The sequence below is a fragment of the Cygnus atratus genome, chromosome 1 (genome assembly GCF_013377495.2).
Source record: "Cygnus atratus isolate AKBS03 ecotype Queensland, Australia chromosome 1, CAtr_DNAZoo_HiC_assembly, whole genome shotgun sequence".
Lineage (NCBI taxonomy): Eukaryota > Metazoa > Chordata > Aves > Anseriformes > Anatidae > Cygnus > Cygnus atratus.
This window is the reverse complement of record NC_066362.1, coordinates 198,016,747-198,040,192: the sequence shown is the minus strand read 5'-3', so window position 1 is coordinate 198,040,192 and position 23,446 is coordinate 198,016,747. Positions and strand designations below refer to the sequence as shown.

At 40.5% G+C, this 23,446-nt stretch overlaps 1 protein-coding gene across 3 annotated transcripts in view; it reads right to left on the bottom strand.

Moving 5' to 3' along the window:
• The window catches only part of SLC36A4 (solute carrier family 36 member 4), an 85,078-nt gene extending 61,850 nt beyond the window's left edge, over positions 1-23,228 (bottom strand). Inside the window, exons 1-6 of one of the 3 annotated variants that reach the window (XM_035542643.2) lie at positions 23,138-23,228; positions 9,680-9,803; positions 8,859-8,949; positions 7,589-7,677; positions 6,535-6,630; positions 4,840-4,924 (exon numbers count right to left, since the gene is read on the bottom strand). In XM_035542643.2, the coding sequence (XP_035398536.1) occupies positions 4,840-4,924; positions 6,535-6,630; positions 7,589-7,677; positions 8,859-8,949; positions 9,680-9,803; positions 23,138-23,165 (513 nt within the window). In that variant the 5' untranslated portion in view covers positions 23,166-23,228. Of the gene's footprint in view, positions 1-4,839; positions 4,925-6,534; positions 6,631-7,588; positions 7,678-7,883; positions 8,077-8,858; positions 8,950-9,679; positions 9,804-23,137 lie in introns of those variants that run through there. The other 2 variants (XM_035542645.2, XM_035542644.2) reach the window with 2 other exon arrangements.
• Positions 23,229-23,446: the final 218 nt, after the last annotated feature.

The following is a 23,446-nucleotide window of genomic DNA, read 5'->3' as shown; positions in this document are numbered from 1 at the left end:
CATTTCTCATTTGAGTCACTTTACCTTGTCATCTCTTATCTAAGAGAAACATTATATTCCTGATATGTTCTCCATTACATTATCCAAAAATGGAGGTTTGGATTCACTGAACCATAGAATAATTCAGGCTAGAAGCGGCCTCATGACATAGTCCAACTGCTTACCCAAAGCTCCATCAATATGAGGTCAAACCAGGCTGTTTCTCTTGAAAATCTCTAAGAATGGAGACTGCACAACCTCTACGGGCAACCTGTTCCAATACTCGACTGTCTTAAAATTTTGCTTTGTCTCAGGTCTGAAAGTGCTGTGTTATTTAAGAAACATATAATTGGGAGTTGGAACTAGATGATCTTTAAGAGCCCTTCTGACCCAAGGTGTTCTATGATTTTTGGGGAGGAACAAAAAAAAAAAAACAACAAAAAAAAAAAACTTTTGAACATTTCAGTTCAACTGTTGACTGCCAAGCCATTTTTATTATGTTCATTATGCACAGCTTTCTGCATTATCAAACACTGTGTTTGGGGGTGAATTTTACATATTCATGTATATATATACAACATGTAATTGATATAATGGATACAGTTATACTGATATAAAAGCACAGAAAGACAGTTTATTCCGTTTTCTGGATATATATACACCTTTAAATCAATTCTGTATCAAGAAAGCAGCATCCATGTTAGATTGGTTAACAATCTACTTTAACCACCGTGTCAGTCAGGGCAGCACCACTTAAGGGTTTAGGGAAGGCCACGGGGAACTGCCACACCACACAGGTGGATTTTGAGGCATGACAGAAGAGTGATTCTGTACATTGACTCAGAAGAAGTATCTCAGATGATCTTATGGGAGAGCTAAAAAACAGGCAACAGAGACTGATGAGTGGAAGAAAAGTAAGTCTGAAAGTAAAATACAAAAATTAACCCGCCCAAAATACAATTCTGCCTGTGAGCAGATTGTGTGAGGATTGATGCTAAAGAGCAGCAATGGAAAAATCTAATGAAGATGAAATTATACTCATTTGTTCAGATGCAAGCTAACATTACTATCACTTTTGAAGTATTTTATTAGGTTTAAAAAAGTTTTATCAGGTTGAAAACCATTCTAACAAGTAACAATGTAAAGCAGCAGAAGTGTCTTTAAAAATAAAAAAATAAAAAGCTGTTTCTCATGCTGTTTCTCTCTCCTCTAAAGAAAGCAAAGCAGTCTGAAATACTATCTGAATATCAGACAACTTAGACAAATATTTTCACTTATTCAATCAATACATCTGTGCTTGAAAAATGCATTCTATAAACAATCATAATTCAGATCCTCCCACTAAAGATCTGAGACATGGAAATGTACATTTGCCATTTAAGAATCACGGCTTCCTCTCTTAACCATAACAGAGAATGTCTTCCTATAAAAGTAATTCTGATTTGTAGAGAACAGTCATTAAATTTTACTGTGCCTGTACTCACTCTGACTACAAAAGAGACAAAAACCAAGATGCAATAAAGTCTGTGCAGGATTTCATGAGCTGCTACACAGTACTTTTTTCTTTGTGTCACAGAGCTCAGTGTACATTGAGCAACTTCTAATCTGAATACATTATATGCATTTTGTTCTGTGACTACCATAACTGTACCTAGGATTTCCACAAACATTTCCCTAAACCACAAGGAAATATCACTACAGTTTTAGAAAGCAAATAGTGACTACTACTTGCATATTGACTACAAAGACTAGTGAATTCACAGAGTGACTTCATCAGAAGTCATTTTAGTTATTCAAGCATTAATTCACATGATGGTGTGGTGTCTGAAACAGCTTCCTTTACAGGAGTGCTTCACTTAATGTCTCATTTACATATCCCAAGCACAGCATCCACTGCCCTCAGCTGTATCCATGAAGACCACACATTTGTGTAAATCTGGTTATCAGATTCCTGATATCAGACACACAGAAAATTGTTTCATTTAAGAACTACATCAGAAGCAACAAAGAATAGTTTCCTTAGTCCCTTCAGCCAAGACCACTCTTGCCTACATCTCAAACCCTACTCTTTCTGTCATACAGTCTGCAAACTTTTCAAACTTTTTATCTAGTAGGATCAAAATAGCAGTCCTTGAGCTGATTGGTTCCTGTAACTCCTTCCTTATTCAACTCAGAGCAACATACAACACAGGGCCCAATCGAGCACCAAAACAGTGTGTAATCAGGTATATGTTGTATATGGGACTATACTGTAATCCTGTAATTATGAAAGAAAAGGTCAAAGCATGTCTCACCTTTCATTTAGTTCTGGTATTTAACTATTACTCAACTTTGCAAAGTACAAACACTTCCATGTCTGAGTACGACTGCCTAAGTGGTGGGTTTGTTTTTCTTAGGGGGTGGTTCCCCCTCCCCCTGCTTTTTACAAAATCTAGAAAAATAAAAATTCCATTATGTAGCATTCTACTGATGGGTCATTCAAAGTGTCAAAGATGTAATAAAGTGTTCCCACACAGCAAGAACATGTTTTCATATTTTAGCTTTACCATCAAACAATGAGAAAAAGACGCATTTTCAGAGAACTCAGCAAATATTCATGAACAAGTAGATAGCTGCCAAGACTCTTGACTTAAGATCTTCTGCTCCTCAGGAAGGAAAAGTCAAGTAATTATGACATGAAAGGGGACCATCTTCTGGGCAGATTCCTTTGTCCACCCCACTGTGATCCTGCTCCAATCTTGTTGCAGCCAAACTGCAGATCTTTGTGCCAACTTCATCATTCTTCTCCAGTTCTAGTCTTTTTTACCTGTAAGACCCCCTTTTTTTTTTTTTTTGTAAATAAGACCCCATATCCAGAACTACACAAACCTGAGTTTCTTTGGTGAGCCAGGGAAGTATTCCTTTAGAAAAGCTTACTAACATTATTACCATGATTTTCCTTTATCTTAGTTCTCCACTCCCTCATTCCCTCCGTTCATATGCCTCATCCTTCTACTACCCAAAACAGATTTAAAGCTGTACCAACTTGTGTTCTTTGGTGCCCTCTACGGGACAGATTCCTGCAATATAAGGTTGCCCAGACGGAAACAACCTTCCTCCCAGAGGAAAGAGCACAGGGCAATGTAAATCAAATACACCTGCAAACAGGACTTCTCTTCTGAATTGCTAATGACTTCAATTCATTCACAGGGTACATGCCATGGGTTTCTGCAGCTACTGCTTTTGTAGAGGTTGTTTTCTCTCTACGTTCTGCTCCCTGCTTTCAATTCTTCAAGACAGCAACAGTGGGTTTTCTGAAAAGGTTTCATTTTTTTTCCAAAACTTATAAAAGCCAAGGCAAACAAGTCTTTGCTTTTGCTTAAGGTCAAAACATATATATAATGACTAGTTGGTCATATATTTGTTCAATGGGAAAGGTTTCAATTCAAACTTCTATTACAAAGGATGCCATAAAAATTCCTGCTTCAGAAGGCCAGCAAAAGGACATCATATATAAATTAGGATTTTCAGATACTGAGATAGACAGTGGGACTGTCATAACCTCCCAGTACACAAATTACAGAGTATCCAGCTTCTCTACACACAGATTCTTCTCACCTTGACATTTTTGTAACTTGGAATACTTTTTAAACATAATACAAATACTCACCTCACAGGGAGCAAAAAAAAATGTGCCTACTACATACTAACTGTCCATGGGGACACTTCTTCCTCAATAACATAAATTAAGCTATTCAAAGACACCTTTATTCTACCTTTCGGGTAGAAGTCCATATGGATGATTAATGCTTGGTAACATGCCATACCTTATTCCTCACCTGCCTCACTAATTACAGAGACACATTTTCAGACAAAGATCCATATTCATTCTCAAAACAGAAAAGAACGGCACAGATTATCTTGAGTCAGAAGGGACCCACAAGGATCATCAAGTCCAACTCCTGGGTCTACACACCACCCAAAAATCAGACCGTATCTTTGAGAGCACTGTACAAACGCTTTTTGAACACCAGCAGGCTCGGTGTCATGACCTTGTCCCTGGGGAGCCTGTCCCAGTGCCCGACCACCCTTTCGGTATAGAACCTTTTCCTAACACCCAGCCTGACCCTCCCCTGTCCCAGCTCCATGCCGTTCCCTCAGGTTCTGTCACTGTCCCCAGAGAGCAGAGCTCAGCGCCTGCCCCTCCGCTCCCCTCGTGAGGGAGCTGCAGGCCGCCATGAGGCCTCCCCTCAGCCTGCTCTGCTCTGGGCTGAACAAACCAAGGGACCTCAGCCACTCCTCATACATCCCTTCACCATCTTTGTAGCCCTCTTTTGGACACTCTCTAATGGTTTCACGTCCTTTTTATTCTGTGGCACCCAAAACTGCACACAGTACTCTGGGGGTCCGAGAGACCCATCACTGATGAGTAACTGTGAGACAATTCTGAAAAATGGAAGAGGTTAAACAAGAACATATTCAAAAGAAAGATTCCCATGACACAAAAAGGGTAAAATACTCTCAGAAGGTCAGGGAATAAAAAAGTCAGCAGCAAATCCTTGCAAAAAGAAATGTTCATTGACAACTGGATCCCAGACCAGTTTCAACCTTGTTTCCTATAATTTCTGCAATTAATTTTTAAGTTCAACAAACAAATGAGAAGGCAATGAAACTATAAGCACTTCCGCAAGATGTGAGTTTAGATCACCTTGCACATTGCTCCTTTTTCCAAGAGCTCCATTGTGTAAATCATGGCAGAACTATTCTGTGCATCTCTCAACTTCATGTTCTACAAGTTCTTTTGCACTTTACAAGGAAACAAAAAAGTAAGGAAAAACAAATCTAAAACTGTAACTCTTTCCATACAATATCTTTACTCACTTGTTTCACATTTTCTGCCAAGAACACAACATAAACACTACAAAATCCCAGCTGCGTTATCACTAGGAAAAAGTCCACAATATACCTGAGGAAGAAAAAATAAACAAACATACATTATACTTAGGATACAAATGATTAATCCATTTCTACCTAATACACAATTACAACTCCTTGTCATACTAGTCATAATGTTAGATTCAAGTATCACATTAATGTTGTGAATACTGGAAAGGTTGTTCTTCTGGCAAAATAAGGTGATTTTGTGTTTTTTGTGGGTTGGTGGTTGTGGTAGTGGTGTGTTTTGTTTTTTTAAGATAATAGTAAATAGGTATGAAAGTTTCTCAAAAAAAAAGGTATATCACATTTAAAGAGGCATAAAATGAAATTCAAAGACAGCAATGTGGTACAACTATAAACAATGGACATATATACTCAATGTGCAAATAACTTCTGCTGCAATAATTTAGCACTTTAGCATAGCCATTTTCCACTGAGACCAGAGATGAAATGTCTCACACTGTTAAGTTTCAGCAATTCAAGACAACAAACATTTTCACAGCTAACTGGCTCTATGTGAATGTATCCAAATACACATTCAGACACTGTATCTCTTGGAAAAAAAATCCTGAAGTATGGTTCATACTGTTTTTGAAAAATAATATACATGATAGTGACCTGAAGACACACCATAATGAAACTCTCTCGATAGTCCAACATACAACAGAGAACTGCCCCAGAGAACAATCTTGCTGCAGCACGATGCCTCGGGAAATAGAATTGTCATTTGTGGCTTATAACTCCTTGGAGCATTACAGTATTTTCATTCTACTTCCCCACAAACAAAAAAATTTCCCTCTAGTACAGCTCCAGTCCATTCCTACGAAGTCATCAGAAAATATCTTAAAATATTACCTCATCTTTTTCTTATCTGAGACCAAGTGATAGCCACAAACAAATGACACAAGATGCTGTCCTTGAAAATAACAGGGCAAAAATATTCTCTTCATCAAGAGAGGAAAAAAAAAACACTTTAAAGTTAACATTGAACAACATCTCAGGTTTTCAGTTTCATCACTATGTAGTCATACTGTAAGCTCCATAAACAGCTATACAGCAACAGACGGCAAAAAACACATAATGGTCTTTTTTAAAAGATGGATAAAGCACTTAAGAGCTACAACAAGCTGTTAATATCTGCAGGTCATTATTGCAAAAATCTAGTAAATATTTCTCCATGATCTGTACTTGGTATTTCAACAAATCAAAGAATGCTTTGTTTCCTTTCAGAAAAAAATAAAGTCATTTGTGTTTGCAGTATCAGTCAGCTTAGAGAGTGAACTCTGATGCAGTGAAATGTGTTTGTAGTAAAAGCTGACAAAAACTTATACTACGCAATACAGACTGCACTTCTTGTTATACAACATCTCTTCCTATATTATAGAAGAGAATTATTTTCTTCACAGCTCCTGTAGACCTGAAAATTGAAATTCCTGACAGACACACACACTCCCCAGTCCTTCCCAACGTCACTAGTTGACCCCAGGAAATATTTTTATGTGGTGCTATTTGTTATTTCAAGCACAGAGAATATACTCTGAACACTAGTAACATCTTAGTAAAAAGTAAATGTCCTAACCATTCCAAGTGTAGACATCAATTTTAATAATTAACTGCAAAACTAGACCGCAAACTTACCTTCCCCAGGAAGATTTTTTCTGAAGAGCACTCAGAGGCCCCACTTCCATGGCATAACTAACTGTATCACTATACCCCAGTGAGGATTTTTTCAACCTGAAATCAAAGCGCGAAGAAAGAATAGAGTTACTAGAAACGATTAGAGCCTACATCTCTACCCTGAAAATGCTTATACAGGCTTACATGCTTACACAGGCTTATACAGAATCATCTGTGACACCATTCCGCAGCTGCTGAATTTTAGAAGTATAGTTTAGGCTTCTTGGGCTTCTTTCTTGGAGGAAGGACTCTTGGAGGGAAGCACTCTATAAGCATGTAAACCACAATTGCTTCCCACTAATTCAACAGTACTAAATCAGTTCTGGTTTTGTTTTGTTTTGTTTTGTTTTTTTAATAATAGCTTTTCCAGCTACAGGGACACTAACAGCTTCATGTTACTGTTCAGTTCAGCAACTTTATTGCACTTTTAAAGAACTTTTATTGCACTTTTATTGTACGTCTCACTTGAAAGACTACCTAGCATTAATCTGCTCACTATTATCATCTTACCACATTACTTAGCACCACATTTTTTAAGAACCAAGTTGTCACAATCCAAAGAGACAATCACAAAAGACATTAACAGCAATTCTTGGTTGTTTCTGTAGTCCTATAAAGTACTTACAAAGTGGCAATTTATAAACTGAATGCTTTTCAAAGCTATGAAGATTCAAAAGTTATGAAGATATAAAAGGACTTAAGGACTGAAGCTAAGCAGCTAAAACTGCACTGAGAAAGATCTGATTATTTCCCAGTTACGACAGGGAATGGGATTTTGGACAAGTTAGACCAACTTATTTTTGTGTAGAACCAGAAAAGAAATATTTTTTCAATGTATTAACATACTGTTACTCAAACCACAGCTATCATTTGTAGCTGCTCCATAAGAACATGTATTCCTTCTTTGAAGTACAAGATTCTGACCTGAAGCAACTGCTACAGCACTGGGTCATTCTGTAGGCCAAAACTCAGAAAAAAAAAATCTCAGCAACAAAATGAGTAGTTCCACATTTACCTCTGACATAGACAGTGGCTGCAACGTACCAAGATGTGCATACAATGAACAGATATAATTCCTATGAACACAAGGCTGATTGGTCCAATCTGGCGTGGAGAAAAAAGGGAGAACAAAGGATATAAGCAACTGAAGTCACGTAAACAGATTTTTTCATGAAAACATGCCAGGGAAAAATGTTTACATGCAAAAATTTCATATTTTAGCACATACATAAATTATAGGAATTAAAATTTTATGCAACTTTTTTCCCCTCAGAGGAGGATTCACTACAGATTTCTGCTGCATTCCTTACTTCTAATTGATGGCTCGACTGAAGTTTCTCGAGGGTGATCAAGCAGTAAATAGCAAGTGGACATGAACAACTTCACTCTCAGAGCATCTTCATTAAGATATTTGCCAAAAAATTGTCATGAGAGAAGACCGCAGATTTCTAAGCAATGGTTTGGACCATTTCATTGTCATCAACACTGTCATTTTAAAGGCTTCTTTCCATTACATTAGAGCATTTGATGATGTTCAGTATAGTAAAAAAAAAAACAAAACACCACAATCACTACCCTGACAACTTTTACAATTACGAGTTACAGATAATCTTTTGAATTAAATCATTTGTTTTAGAACAGAAGTTAAACCAAAAGTTTTCACAGAAAGTACTTGCTTTTTACATTGTAACTTTCATCCTTAAACTAAACATCCTGTAATAAAGAATTAAATTTATTTAGTCTTAAATTTTAAAATTCATTTAATGAAATTTACATTGCCTTAGGAAATGCTTTGTTTATATCCCTGTATAAACTAGACTGTGCTATATCCTGTTGCCCCAGAAACAAAAGACTGATTTAAGATGACAGTGCATCCTATGACATTATCCAGCTATAGTGATGTCTGGACAAAGATAAAATAAACCCAAAAAAGAATCCCATGAGCCATCATAGGAGTCTGACTAAATCAAAATCTTTCTTTTTTCAGAAAAAAAAAGTTTTCCACAGAAAAATGCTCTGGCTAAGCAAAAATACAAAACATTCTATAAAGTCTTCAGAATGACATAGTTAAAAAAGAAAAAAAGGTTTGGTTGTTTTTGTTTCTTTTAATTTGTCTCAACCTTCAGCAATAACTTCACCAGACTGAAAAGAAAAAATATAACACAATTCAAAGTAGGTAGGTACAACCAGCAGGTATCAAGAATTTAGTTTTTCAGGCTCAGTCACATATCTGTATGTCTTTCTAGATAACATTTCTAATCTAAGAAAAACAATTGCATTCTTACCACAATGCCAGCATTTTTTATTGCAAGTGGAAGACCAAGAAGCCCAGTTCCAATGTTTCCTTTGAGGAGGTGGGTAAGTGTTTGTATAAACCTGATGATAAAAACAGAAGAAGTCCCATTAAAAGCACACCCTCTATAATTCACCAACATACAGGAACAATTTGTGAGCAGTAACTACTTTGAACTGGTCCCACACATTCAAAGGACATTCTTATTAATCTCTAGATATGAGTTCCGTCAAATGGAACGTACAAGTCTGATTGATCTTCATCTCCTTTTCCCAGCTTGTGAAAGGCTACTTTCTGTGCAATTTTATCGTCTTTTTGCCTCAGAAAGTGTCAAAGTTTCATCAATGCTATTTTAGAATCAATAACATTCAAAATAATTACCAGTTACAAAACACAATTCTGACAGCTACAGCTTTAGCCCCCCCCCCCAAAAAAAAAACAACTCTTTCAAATACAATTGTAACAAATAATCTATTTCCAAAGTCTTCTTAAGTTCCTTTATTAAAAAATAAAATCAATCAAACCCCTTTGTAAACAATGCCTGGATTCTGAGCGACCCAATCACTTTATAAATGGTCACCTTGGAATATTTTACAGCCAGTATATTGTTAAGCTTCCAAAAACCAAAGAACCTACTCAAAATGTGCTGTTTTTTGGTAGACGCATGCAAAGCCCTAAATTAGAACTATGCAAAGCCCTATAAAACCATACCATGGTTGCAAGTAACCCCCCTGAGAGTTCAGTAAACTACTCATGGAAAACAAGTTGGAGGCAAGGAATTTTAACAAGCTGATACTTAGGAGTAATACATACGTAATGCCTTCTTCATTTTCAAGTTGGTAATGCTTCTCAACTGGCAGGATGTCATTTTCATGCTCCTCATCTGAGACTTCGTCTGAATTCTGTTCATCAATTAAAGGCTTCATTACTTCCAAATCTATACAACAGAATTAACACAACTTAGTGTTAGAAACAAATGTACAGTTTAGAAGTAAAAGGTGATTTTGAAATAATTTCCCATTTCATGAGATTTATTTGCGTTACTAAATATAAAGCTGATTTAAACACAGTTACAGCACAAGTCTGCACAAGAAATTCTGCCTCGCTTTCCAGGGGCACACATTCACATTATTCAAAACAGGCTGGTTTATGGTCAAACACTAAAGCTTCCCATTAAGGAAAACAACTTTGTATCATCAAAATGTTGATGGCTTAGACCGTTGTGCAAGCTAATACAACGTACAGCCAAACGGAAAAGTCATCCAGTATTAAGAAAAGATGAAATTCATCTTAGGTGCTGTTAGCTGCTTCAATGCTAAGCACTTAGCCTATTACTAGTGGAGAGCAAGGGCACCCCCCAGAGCCATCCCATCCTAAAACTGAGAGGTACAACAGAAGATGTCTCCAAACACTGGTGAGAAAACCAAGATAACTGATTTATACTACATGCTTGAGCTGCAATTTCATGAACTTTTTAAAGTAGCATAAACTGCCACTGCCGTCAACAAATGCAGCCTTGCTATCCAGCTAAATAAAAGAGCTAAGCAACAGCAAGCAATGAACAAAACTGGCTTTCAGGCAAACCTTGCAGGTTTTGCAATTTAATGTCGATTAAATTATAACCATTTTTAAATGACTACAGTTCTGTAAAACAAATCTTGCCAAAACCAAAAAGATTACCTGCCTTCTGCAGTACCCATTCATAAAATCAGTTGAATAAATCTCAACCTCTGCGGTTTTCACACACACAAGAAAATCCTATTCTTACGTGATTTTACGCCACCTAACTTTTTCTACTTATTTTTAAAAATTACTGAGTATTTCTAAGAATGCAACAGCACATCTTACTGATTTACCGCATTAATTACAGAACTCTGAAAACATTAAATAAGCATTAATTATATTAAAACATGCTTCACTTAAGAAAGAAAAAAAAAAACACAGTTTGAGTGAACTTTAAATACCTTAGCCATGCTAAGCTTATCCATTTCATAAGAAAAATAGGGATGCTCACTTCACATGCGTGAAACTTGTAACGCCAATGAGACTGCAGAAGCATTTAAAAGAAAGCAGCAGGTACAATGCTTATTTGGGGACTCTTTATGCTCAATCTAATAAAATTACTACTTATTGTGGAAACAAGATATGTGCATGAAACCTGATCAGAAATGCAGAACACACTGAAAATCGGGTGTTCAACAAATCCTTAAGGTCTTTATGAAACCTTAACGATGTCTAACACAGCAGCAAGGCACTGAATACAATCATAAGCAATAGGAACTTCAAAGAACAACCACAAAACAAGCATTATATATCCTATAAAACAGAAGGCTTATCCAGTAGATAGATCAAAGTATACTAAAGACAGCAACAGGTCATCTGAATTAAGTTTCGATAAAGCTGAAAGCCAATAATGAAAGCACTTGACAAAAGCAAAAGGTGCCCAGTGGAATACAACGTCAGAGGTCAGAGACCCAACTGGCAAGGCCAGTGTAAATCAAGTTTACACTCAGCAATATTCCAGTTATACAAATTGAGGTAGATTAAATGTTTTGACATGGAACAGAACAAACTAAAAGTGTGCAAAGTCTGTGACAACATGAGATTCAACAATATACAGAAGAAATCATCATTAATTTACTTCTCCTGTTTTGACTTACATTTTGTAGCAGTGTTTGCAAAGTTAAGCAATAGTGACAGCGTGTGCAGCAAGTAAGGTTCCTATCTAGGAGTACGATGGACCCAACAGTGTTGAGATAAAATTGCTTTAATTTTCTTCTTCAAATCAAGCACCCCAGAAAGACAGGGAAGACTTCTTCAACTCACAAGCCAGGATCACAAGAACGCTTCGCTACTTTGCTTCTTAGAAGAGATATAACTAAGAATTGGTTGGATAAAACCACAAATGATAAAAGTGTTTGTAAAGCCTTTTTTCCCTTTCTTTCTAGCAGCTCCAGATGGCATCAAACTCTATCATCGCCCCTGGGATCTCCTGCAAGAATTTCTTGCTTTTGATCATCCCTTTGGCCTAGCTGAATACCTGCTTTCATCAAGAAACCTTTGCTGCAACGCTGTTGTCCTGACACGTCTCTTTTGCCTCTCCCCCTCCGCCACCTGCCCGTTTTGGGGGTAGCCTCCCTTGGGACTGCTCCTCCAAGCACTGCGGCAAGGGAGGATGCAAACAGCAGCCCCCCAGTGCTGCCCTGCTACATCACTTTAAAGGTGCCGAACAGCCTGTATCCTGCTCCTATACAATACAATTAAAGCAGATGCCTGGAGGAAATCTAGCAAAACTACTGATGGGGAACACTGCTGCTATTGATCACTATATAATACCAGGATTTGGGTAGTTCTGGTGCAGGTTCCACGTTTCCTAGGAGGATGTGGCAATGCTGAGGACGTGATTCCACAACCAGCGCTGTGGAAAAATGGAGACTGTACACATATTCATGTGCACATGGCTGACTACACAGACAGAAATACAAAAAGCACCAGTCTCATCCCGCTCCCCTCTCTGTCTGACCAGGATGAAGGTCCACTAGTGGGAAATACGTGGTTATACAACGTGGATCTCTCCAGAATTGGGTTCAGACAGCCTACCCAGCAGCTCCCCCCTTCATGCCAGTCTTCCCAGTCACTGGTAACCAAGCACAAAAGCCTCCAAGGCACCTGACCCCCAGGCCTCATGGTCTCTCTCTCAAGGAGTTGTCCTTGACCCCCTGGTTCTCCAGTAACCAGAGCCTGGAGGTGCTTCTCGTACACACGCATCCAAAAGCTGAGCCTCTGAGCCGCTCCCATTGACATCTTGACTGGCTTCACATCTGGATCAGGGCACTGGAGGTTCTCCTGAGACAGCCCTGGGAGGAGGCTGGACAGAGTGTTTGTTCCTCTGAAGTCCACAATCTGGGTTCCCCACCTCTGTTCCTACACTGTTGCTAGATGCTCCTCTTCAAACCAACTTCCATTAACGCTTATTTTCTCAGGAACAACGCTGCCACAATCACCCTTCTTGAGGAAGCACTTCTAGTCGATAGGAAGCTCACCTGAGTTGTAATTAATTAACAGTATTTTTGTACTTTCAGAAGCCCACTCCTTCACAGTAATCCTGAAAGAAACACCTCTGGCAACCAAAAGCTAAATTACATCCACTGTGCCTGCCACGCTATGATAAAGGGATCACCCACGAGTAAGGCAGAAGAACACGAAGCAATGTTTTCATCTTGGTGTTGAGACAACACAAAACTCTTGGATATCCCCTTGCAGCTAGGAACACTTCAATCTGCATGAATTATAGTTGTATTTTTAACCTTTGGCCACACACTGTATTGTATGCCAATAAATATATATATATATATATATATACACACACACTTATTACACCCAGGTATTGTCAAGCATCTTTCAAACCCTTGGTGTAAGCAGCTCTGCCTCTTTACCTTCCAGATGCCAGCACGACTTTCAGGACCAGCAGCACAGCTGAATGTCAGTAACTGCTCGCTCAAGGGAGAAAAGTGAATTTCTCTTCTTCCATTCCAGTCTGACACCGAAACTTCAGAGATGAAAACAGAGCTCACCACGTAACTTTCTCTGGGATCCCTCTCAGAAGACTGCAAGATTTATAAACATCCCGTTTCACTTTTCTCCCAATTTACTATTTTTTCTGGTTGCAAACACAGTTACTAAGAACAGACTTAGACATACGCCAGCGTTCCCCTCATTTTTTAAATGAGAATTTTTCTAAAACAAGCTTTTCCCTCGAAAATTTGTTTGTCCGTGCCTAAAGCAATCTCAGAGTCGATGTTATCGCTATCAAAGCTCTGATGATTGCTTAACTGACTGCTAACTGTGGGCCAGCAACCACTCCACAGAAACACAAAGAAAAAAGCCTTTGCCTTAAAGAGTTTAGAATCTAATTACCTTCAGTGTAGCTAGGATTTTTTTCTTAACCATCATTAACTTTTTGTGTGATGCAGTTATGTAGCTTACTGAAGGATGGTCCAAAAATAAAGAAAAAAATCCTTGATTTTTTTACATTCTATTTCATCATCTATGTAAAAAAAAAAAAAAGTCATGATTATTTCAGTACATTCCACAAAAACATAGGAAATATCATACAAAATAAGCCCAAAGCAAGATACACATATTTGCAACAACTGGTAATTTAATTCACACCAGGAACATCTTAAAACATTTTTAAAGTACTGCAGAGTAAGATTTCAGTATCAAAATCTTTATCAACAAGCAATACAAGCAATAACAGAAAAATCCTCAGTTCCTTGGGCCCTGCCAAATTGCCTCCCTGGCAGGTATTAGGTGGTTACGTCCCCCACGATAACCAGGACCTATGAGCAGAAGGCTTCTCCCAGTTGGTTAAAGACAGCTTCATCCGCCTCTTCTTCTCTTGGTGGTCTGTAGCAGACACTCGCCCCTCTGTTCCCGTGGCCGACCTTACCTCTGCTCTTGAGCCTTAAGCTCCTGTGTCCCAGCCACCTTTCTATTCCCCAGGTTTGTTCACAAACCCATCCGTCCCACACCGCAGTTGACTGATATTGACAACAAGCAAAGCTTTTTTAGATGTAAGAATTAATGGAACGGAAGGAAGATATATGCAGGTCATACAAAATATACTGTCTCCTTTTATTTAAATTCACTGCATTTGTCATGGAAGCCCCAGAAGAACAGGATGACAGATAATCTGTGCAATGGAGGTGCTGACTCTCCAGAATGATTCATCTGTTCTTTGCCTGAGTTACCTTACCTTCACTCAGGACTGGTACTATGGCAGTAACGAGAAGATGAGCATTCTGAAAGAGGCAGGGAGAAAGCTCACACCGTAAAGTTTACACCAATGACCCACTCCAAAACATCAGCCTCTCCCAGCTGATGATCCTGTTCCTGCCTCTCCATCCTTCGCACCACTCAGTTGCCCTCACGTACTTAAATGTTTAAGTCTGTTCATGCACCGCCACCCCCCAATATAGTAATTCTAAGGGGGGAAAAAAAATCTTTGCTATTTGGACCTGCAGGAGGTCTGGCCTCTTTACAGAGCCTGCTGCCTCGGATCCGGGACGTTACCAGGAAACCTGTTAGCAAACAACATCCCTTGGAGTATCGCCCACTTCTCCTCTTCTGTGTCGGTACCAAGGATGTAGCTACAGGAAGCCTGGGGTCTACCTAGAGATTTTGGAGCCCCGGGAAGATGACTAAAGGGTTCAGGAGCACAGAGAGGGTTTTCCTCAACCCTCCCGGTAATGGGGAGAGACGGGAAATAAACGGGTGAGCCCAGGTCATCAATGCCTGGCTCCAAGCCCAGTGCCTCCATCAGAATTTGGGGTTTTATAATCATGAAAGTCTTCAAGACATCAGGTCTGCTGGGGCCTGAGGCGACCCAGCTGTCTCAACAGGGAAAGGTTTCTTGGCTCGTAACCTGGCAAGACTGATTGAGAGAGCTTGAAACTCGGATAGATGGGGAAGGGGACACTGTTAGGAAAAACGAGGTTAAGCCAAGGGCTGGTGCAGCGCTGCCTGAGGGTGGCAAGGCTAACAGGAGCATTTATGATGCTCCAGGGAGCGCTGAGGGTTCAGGAGCACATCCAAAATGCTTGTATACCAACACACACAGTATGAGGAATGAATGGGACAAACTGGAAGCTTTGGTCCTTTCCCAGAGCTATGATACCATTGCTATCAGTGGGACTTGGTGGGATGAGTCCCACGATTCAAGTGCTGTTCAGGAAGGACAGGCAGGGCAGGCGAGGTGGAGGTGCCATGCTGTCCAAAAAGGACAGATGTGACCGTACAGCCCCTGTCTTGGGGATGATGCAGGAGAGAGCCTCTGGGGCTGAATTTTCATTAAAAGATTTTCCATGTTATTGATCTTCAGGCATGGACAACTTTGACAACATGTTCTTTTTCTCTTGCAGACATTCTCTTCTGGATCCATTAAATTATCTCCAAGTCAAAACAACACAAATACTTCAGGTTTGATTCACAGGATCATACAATATCCCAACTTGGAAGAGATCCACAAGTATCATTAAGTCCAACGCCTGGCTCCATTCAGCACCACCCAAAAATCAGACCCTATGTCTGAGAGCGTTGTCCAAACGCTTCTTGAACTCTCTCGGGCTCAGTGCCATGACCGCTGCCCTGGGGAGCCTGTCCCAGTGCCCAACCACCCTCTTGGTGAAGAACCTTCTCCTAACACCCAGCCCGACCCTCCCCTGTCCCAGCTCCATGCCAGTCCCTAGATTATTTTCACCTTTGTACGCTTCCCTCCAAGACAACGTATTTCTCCTCAGCTTCAGAAGTACTATTTTTTTTTTCTGAATACTTTTTTTTTCCTGAATTTGTACTGTATACCCTACAAATGTGTTTAAGATCTGCTCTGTAACTTCTCCCTATGCCTTTTAGTATATGTTGTTCTGTACTTGAGCCTACTTCTCCAGACAATCTGCCATTTCAAGATTCTTTGATGAGATTCAAGACACATCAAACTGCCAAAATTCACAGCTGAATTCTCTAAACTACAGCACACAACCTCATAAGCAAAACAAACGACTGTAAGCATGTGGTCTCAGCATATTAGCTTATTCCAACTTTATAGACTGCTTCGAGTTTGTGCTCCTTCATCACTGCAGGGTCTTCCACAGTACACAATCATCTGAACCCAAAAAAAAGGCAACACTGAAATTAATACAGCCCCCAGATTTTAACTACCTGGGGAAAGAACGTGACCATCCTTTCAGGGAAAACGTGGCGTGTAAACATGTGTAAATACGTTTATCATGGTGACTTCAATATTTATTTCCAAATCCTGTGGAGGTATAAACAACGGGTTTTTTTAGAACCTGTTCTCCCCCATTATTGTGCTATTTTATTCACGTCACTTACGCAACAGAACACCCCAATTTCATAGTCCGTCGCATTCTCAAGAGAAGGCTGGGAACTACTGCTGATAACAGAAGAGATATGCATCATAAAAAAAATACATTTACTTTGAAAACCACATTAAAGTTTTATTTACAAAGCGTCTTGATGCGCAACAAGTTTCACATAAAACTTGAGTCCCAATAGCACGGAACCTGGTTTGCAAGGAGAGGTTGCTCTTCTGCAGTCACAAGATGCCAAACAAACCAAACTCCTTCTGCATATGTAGCACGTTCTGCTGCACAATACATTACCTACACTCTGCTGTCAGTATACCTCATGCTGAGCTGCCCATCATCACCAAAGAATTACAGAAGATGATATGAAGGAAGGCTTGAATGTCAACGGAAGTTAACAGAATGATGGGGTGTTAGGCATTTCTTTAAACGTGCTTCTTCCAAACACATCCAAACACCAGAAGCCAGCCAACATTCACGTTCCAAGCTGATAAACGTCAGAGCAGTATTCTTATGCAGATTTTCTTTACCTGAAGAATATAGCACCAGCTGTTCTAGAGAAAGGAAGAGATTTCACCTTGAACGCTGAAAATAGATTTATTTGACCACAGAAAGAAGACGATATTCTCCCGAATGTCCCACTAAAAAAAAACGTAAAGCTTTATTAAAATCAAACAAACATCCGTATATGTTTCTTTCCTGCAGATAGTATCTGCTGGTGTTCACTTCATACTATTTGCATTGTGTAACTAATTTGGATATTAGTTTACCACACTGCTGTACTAAACAAAACTTCTTAAATGCTGATTAAACTGGTAATCCTAAAAAGAAGAAGTTCATCTAACGCATCTCAATAATAAAACTAGGCTTTCCAAAGTTCCACGGCCACTGGTAGCTGGTCACAAGAACAGGAAGATTGCACACAACTAGAGCACAGTAGGAGGCTTTAACTAATTACCCTCTATGACTGGCCTTCCTTTACCAAAGGCGAGACATTTTAACCCAGTTATTATCCAGACATTTATTAGCCTAAGCACATGCCTGGAAACACAGAATCTTTTCTTAAAAAGAAGTCAAAAGCAACAAATTTGATATTGGCAACGTAGACAACCAAGAAAAATGTTACCTATCATTAAATGTCCTTCCCCATACAACAGACATTGAAGTTGTATGTCCTTTATGCATATAGCTCATGGGAAGTCTGGAGAAATTGTGTACAGCCACAAAAATCTCTCACATATATTTACATGTGAGAGGAAAAAAAAATTAAAAATCCAGAACATACAGGTTAACCTCTGAAAACAAACTCTCGAGTGGAAGAATCAGATTGTAAAGTAAGCACCCACTAAAACATTGTTTGTAAAACTCACAGTTAGAACATTAGTACTTTCCAATCTACATCTATTTATGTACATTTATGTATATTTTTTGTCTCATGGGACCCATGCATAACCATGGTAACAGTACACTGAAGTGTCTTCAACCATCCCTTAGCATACCACTCCTGGGCAACAGATACTGAGAGAACTGCAGTAGATCCAGTCAATTATTCATCCACGTTCCCAGAAATAGCTAAAATGAGAACTCTCAACATCTGTTTCTTATCTGTACACCCAAGCTGACAGTTCATGTCCTATTTTAATATAGTAACTCCTTCGAGAATAAATTTCACTAGAAGAGATTTAAAACCCAGGTAACGGCAAGTAACACCAACTCACATTGTGATGATGACATCTATTACAGGTTTCCCTCGAATATTATGTTACATAAAGCACTCCAACAACATTTGGCTACTGTTCTAGACAATAAAAACGTTCCTGAATTACTTCTTCTCCCCACCATTATTCCTTTATCCCATGGCTAGCACATACCCGGCCCTAAAATATGTGAACCAGTTAACAGTAACAGTAGAGAGACATTATATAAATTTTGAATCGTGCAACTTCTAAGCATGGGTTTCGTTTGCTAATAGATTTCAACTGTTGGGTACTGCAGCTGTGTCCCAGCTGCACAATCTGTACTCCCACCGACATCCAGATTTGACGGATTCACCTTGTGGTCCAGAGCATGCCAGCCAAGAAAGCTTAAGGCTTCTCTGCCCCATAAAGGAGGTACATACCCACAAAGTAGAAAAGCTAGTGGTTTGCAGCCTTGGATCTAGCCTGAAACTTTCTGTTCTGAGAAGTCCACAGCCATGGACAGAAAACCAGCATGGAATACACACACTCACTTAGGTTTCTTCCTAGAAAGGTCCAGTGTGCATAAATAGGGTATGACACTCCAGCCACAAGAGCAGCACAAGCATGCCATACCTGAATCGGAGGTGAGGCTGGCTGACTGCTGTCTCACAAAGCACACACCTTAGCCTACCTTAGGTCCATGCTCCACCAAGCTGTCCCAAATGTATACAAATAACACTATTAAAGATCCAGTCCAGTTACAGTATTCACTGAAAATTTTGCCCAGAGAAGTTGTGGACCATCCCTGGAGGTGTTCAAGGCCAGGCTGGATGAGGCTTTGGGTAACCTGGTCTGGTGGGAGGTGTCCCTGCCCATGGCAGTGGATATAAATGATCTTTAAGGTCCCCTCCAATCCAAACCATTTTATGATTCCATGCTTTGCATCATCTTTCATGATTCACCACAATTCAGAATGAGGCAACTCACTTACATGCATGCTTTTGTTTTTACTTAGCCAAAGCACCAAGTAATTTTCAACCCCATCTCTCCATCACCCCATACAAATCTCTCTTCTCCTTGTGCTACCACAAAATTCTTTTCAGACAAAATACCCCACCCAGACTGTCTTTACCAGTTATTTGAATATCTGTCATTGTTTCTGCTTTCTTCTGTGAACACCCACCTAAGAAGGATGCTAAAAAAGCTCTACGAGAACCACTACTATCAGTGAGGCGACACAAAATGCTTATCTTCTCCATGAATTAGCACTTCAATGTTACACTGACTCCTTATCGCACTGGAGAAATCACTGATCCATTACAAAGACGTGTCACGCTACAATCACACAACACTGTACCCTCAAAGATGTCTTGTGGAACTTCAGTCACAAGTCAATTACTCGTTATATAGTGGGGGATTAAATTATAGTGTTTAAATTGTTCTGACCAATATTTCCAGTTTCGTATCTTCAAGTATATTTGACAGCATCTTGCCAACCTTTATGGACATACTGACAAAGAAATTGTTGAACTGTAACTAAACGTACTTACTTCTAAAGCTGGCTATAGCATACTCAAGTAACCCTTTGGTTGGAAAGCTCTGCAAGCAAATTAATTTTCACTGAGAACTTCAGCTTTTCTGTACTGCTCAAGCAATTAGCATTTCAAAAATTATCTGAACCTATTATCACCACAAGAGACAGAACTAAGCTTGGTCATTTCGGGCTGAAACGGAGACAAAACGATGAAGCAGTTTGCCACAGCTGCCTCACAAGTTAAAGACAAAGGAAATAATAAAAACAGTCAAATACAATCTGCCATTGATCCTCCTGAGAAGGTCACCTCCTAAGCAAATTCCTATCTAAAACCTGTTTTCCAAATCCCATTTAACAATTTGTTTTCCTTTTTTCCTTGAGGGCTTTTGAAGTCAGTACGATCTTACAAAGAACTGGATTTGACGTATAAGTATAAAGTGCTTGGGGGACAGGATATAGCTTATCATCACTTACACCAGCTGGTTTTGCTCCGTTTATGGGAGAAGGAAGACAGATCTTGCTGGAGCAGCACTTTCAACGTGCAAAATGCTTTGCTAAAGCATTAATCAAAGGGGGGCTTGTAGATAATTCAGTTAGTCACAGCTTCTACACAAGAACATGCTAACACGGCCAGAAACACGGCAGAAGATTCAGTCCCATGAAAGATTTATTACCTCTCTCTGTAAGAGGGATACAGACCCAATTTAATTTGCTGTTGCCTTGACTGCTGCACAGAAGTGAAAATTAGACCCAGTTAATCTTTATACTAGCCCCAACAGGGTTTTATGCTGGTATTTTCTCGCAGGGTAGAGTGCCATACTCATAACTTACAAGCATGCCTAGAGGTGCTGTCACCTAACCAAACCTGCAGGCTTCTCCTACGGGACAAGATTCATGACTGTCTCTGAGCAGCTGATGCCCTGCAGTGAGCTCCCCTGGTCTTTAACACAGAAAACACACCCACATCAGGCAACAGCCACCATTGCGACAAGCACTTGGCTTGCTCAGCAACTTGGTTCAGTTTACAGGTGGTAAATTTATCATCTTAAAGCTGTGGAAGAGCTCTTCGATTCAGCAGTCTGAACCGAGGCTCTAAAAATTTAGTTCCAAAGAAACACTCGTTATTTCCAGAATCTGCAGCTGGTTCAGTAAGCAACTCACAATACAACCTTCAGTTAATCCTTTAATCACAAATACCACTCCCCAAACTTCAGCCTATGAAGAACCTTCACAACACTTTTTGCAGAAGCCGAACTATAAAGTACTCTCCAAACACTGGACTCCCATGGGATGTACCCAGTTACTCAGTCATGTGCTCCCACAACGGACGCAGAAACTCCTGATCAACATGAAGTGACAGTGAACACAAGTGGCAGGGGCAGGACTGCCTGGATTGGATGTATTTTGAGTCTATTTCTAGTTCAAGGGGCAGCTAACAGATAATCCCATTCAACCACACACAAATCTCCCTCTTATTTTCTCCACAACTCTAACTCCTACTGGATGCAAGAGAAATAAAAAAATAAAAATAAAATAAATGCATTTTCCAGAATGAAAATTAAAAAGGAAATCTCATCTGTTTTAAAATAAATGTGGTTTTTTTTTAATTGCTATAAAGTACCACTAGATATATTTTCCAGAAGAATACTGTTTCACATTACCTTTCGTTGGCTTTGTTTGTTTGCCATGAACTCTAAAGCTATTGCAATGTTTTATTATGGCAGACTGCAATGTAATAAAGTCAATTTATCCAACTTTATGATAGCATTTGTTTATGACTAAAAGTTATCAACATTAATAAATGTTGAGAAGTCAATAATGTCACTCAGTAAGCAGGAACAACTGTCTGCTTTTTCATCATAACCCCCCAAATCCAGAAGGCTAATAGAACAAGACACTTGAATTATAAAACCAAAGGTCTTCCTAGCTTATTATACTCTCTTCTCTCTCAGAGAAACATTTCTACCCCAACCAACAATGGATCATTTATGTGGAAAAAGATTAGTCTTAAATAATCCACTGTCCTGTCCAGAACAAACTACACATTTCTACATGATTAACACACTGCCAATTGCTAATTGACAGTCTGATTGATAGCGTGTTCACTGATAGTTTATCAGTAGGAACTTAAATTAAGTCGTCAATACGACAGAACCATGTAAAAAGCTTCTGAAATCTTATCAGGTCTTTATCTCCGTTTTTAAACAGGTAATGCTGTAAAATAAAAATAATCTGGTTCTAGGTATTCCACGACCTCCGGCAGGTCTGTGAACCTGAGCAGCTGACAGGGAAGCTAAAATTTCCTCCTTTCACTTTAGTCCCTAGGTAGCAATCGCTCGCTGCAAGATGGACCAGCCTGAGGGAACATAAAATCTGGTCAGCCTCCTGCTTCCACCAGCAGCCCTGGACAGGAAGAACTCTTCGGAGAAAGATCAAGAAGTAAAAAAAGATCAAAGAAGTAAAATCTTTCTCAAATAAAGAGGTGAACATACAGGTACCCACGCACACTGAGAGGTCTGAGGAGCAATCTGCAAGAAATACAGCTAAAATATCCACACACGGACACACGAGACACGGATTTTGTCATGAAAAATTAAAGCAGTGAACGGAAAGGGTTTCCAGAAACTTTTAGCCAAGATCATAACCTCTTAACGAACTCCAAAACCAGCTGGGGGAGCCTTGGGGGGGGGAGTCGGGCTTTGTGGGGGGAGGCTTTGGTGGGGGGCAGGCTTTGGGGACGGGGTCTTTAGGGCAGGGGAGGCTCTGGGGGTCTTCACACCCCTGCAGTGGTTCCCAATCCCTTCGCCTGCTCCCCTAACACCCCCGCAGGCTCCTTCCCACCGGCTCAGCCCGGCTGTTGGCTGCGGGAACCGAGCCCCCAAAGTCCCTTGAGCCCCCAAAGCCCCCCGAGCCCCCCAGCCCCGCTCCCCTCCCCTCAGCCCCTTCCCACACCCAGCAGCGACGCCCCCCCGCCGCGGGTGGGATGGTTCGACCCGCCCGCCCCGCCGCGCCGAGCGCAGCCCCCCGCGGGCCGAACCATTCCGCCTCCGGGGGGAGGGGGGAGGAAAGCGGCCGGCGGCTCCTCGCAGCCCTCCCCGCTCCGTCCCGCGGCCCGCTGCCGCCCCGCTGCCCCGAGGCTGGCCCTGTCGGCGGGCGGCGCGGCGCGGCTCACCCAGCTCCTCCTTGCCGGCGGCGTCCATCTCCGTGCCGGCCTCCTCTCCTTCCGTCACGGTGGAGCCGGCCGGCGCCCACAGCCGCTGCGCATGCGCCTGGCAAGGGGGGGCGAGCCGCAGAGAGCCGGCGGAAGGGAGAGAGTTGAGGGAGGGAGAGAGCGGATGGCGCCTCCTGAGCCCGGAGCTTGTGTCTGTGCCCCAACACAACACTTTCCTGCCACTGAGTGCCCTGTGTCCCAACACAACACCAGTCACAGAATCACACAATGGCCGAGGTTGGAAGGGACCTCTGGAGATCACCCAGTCCG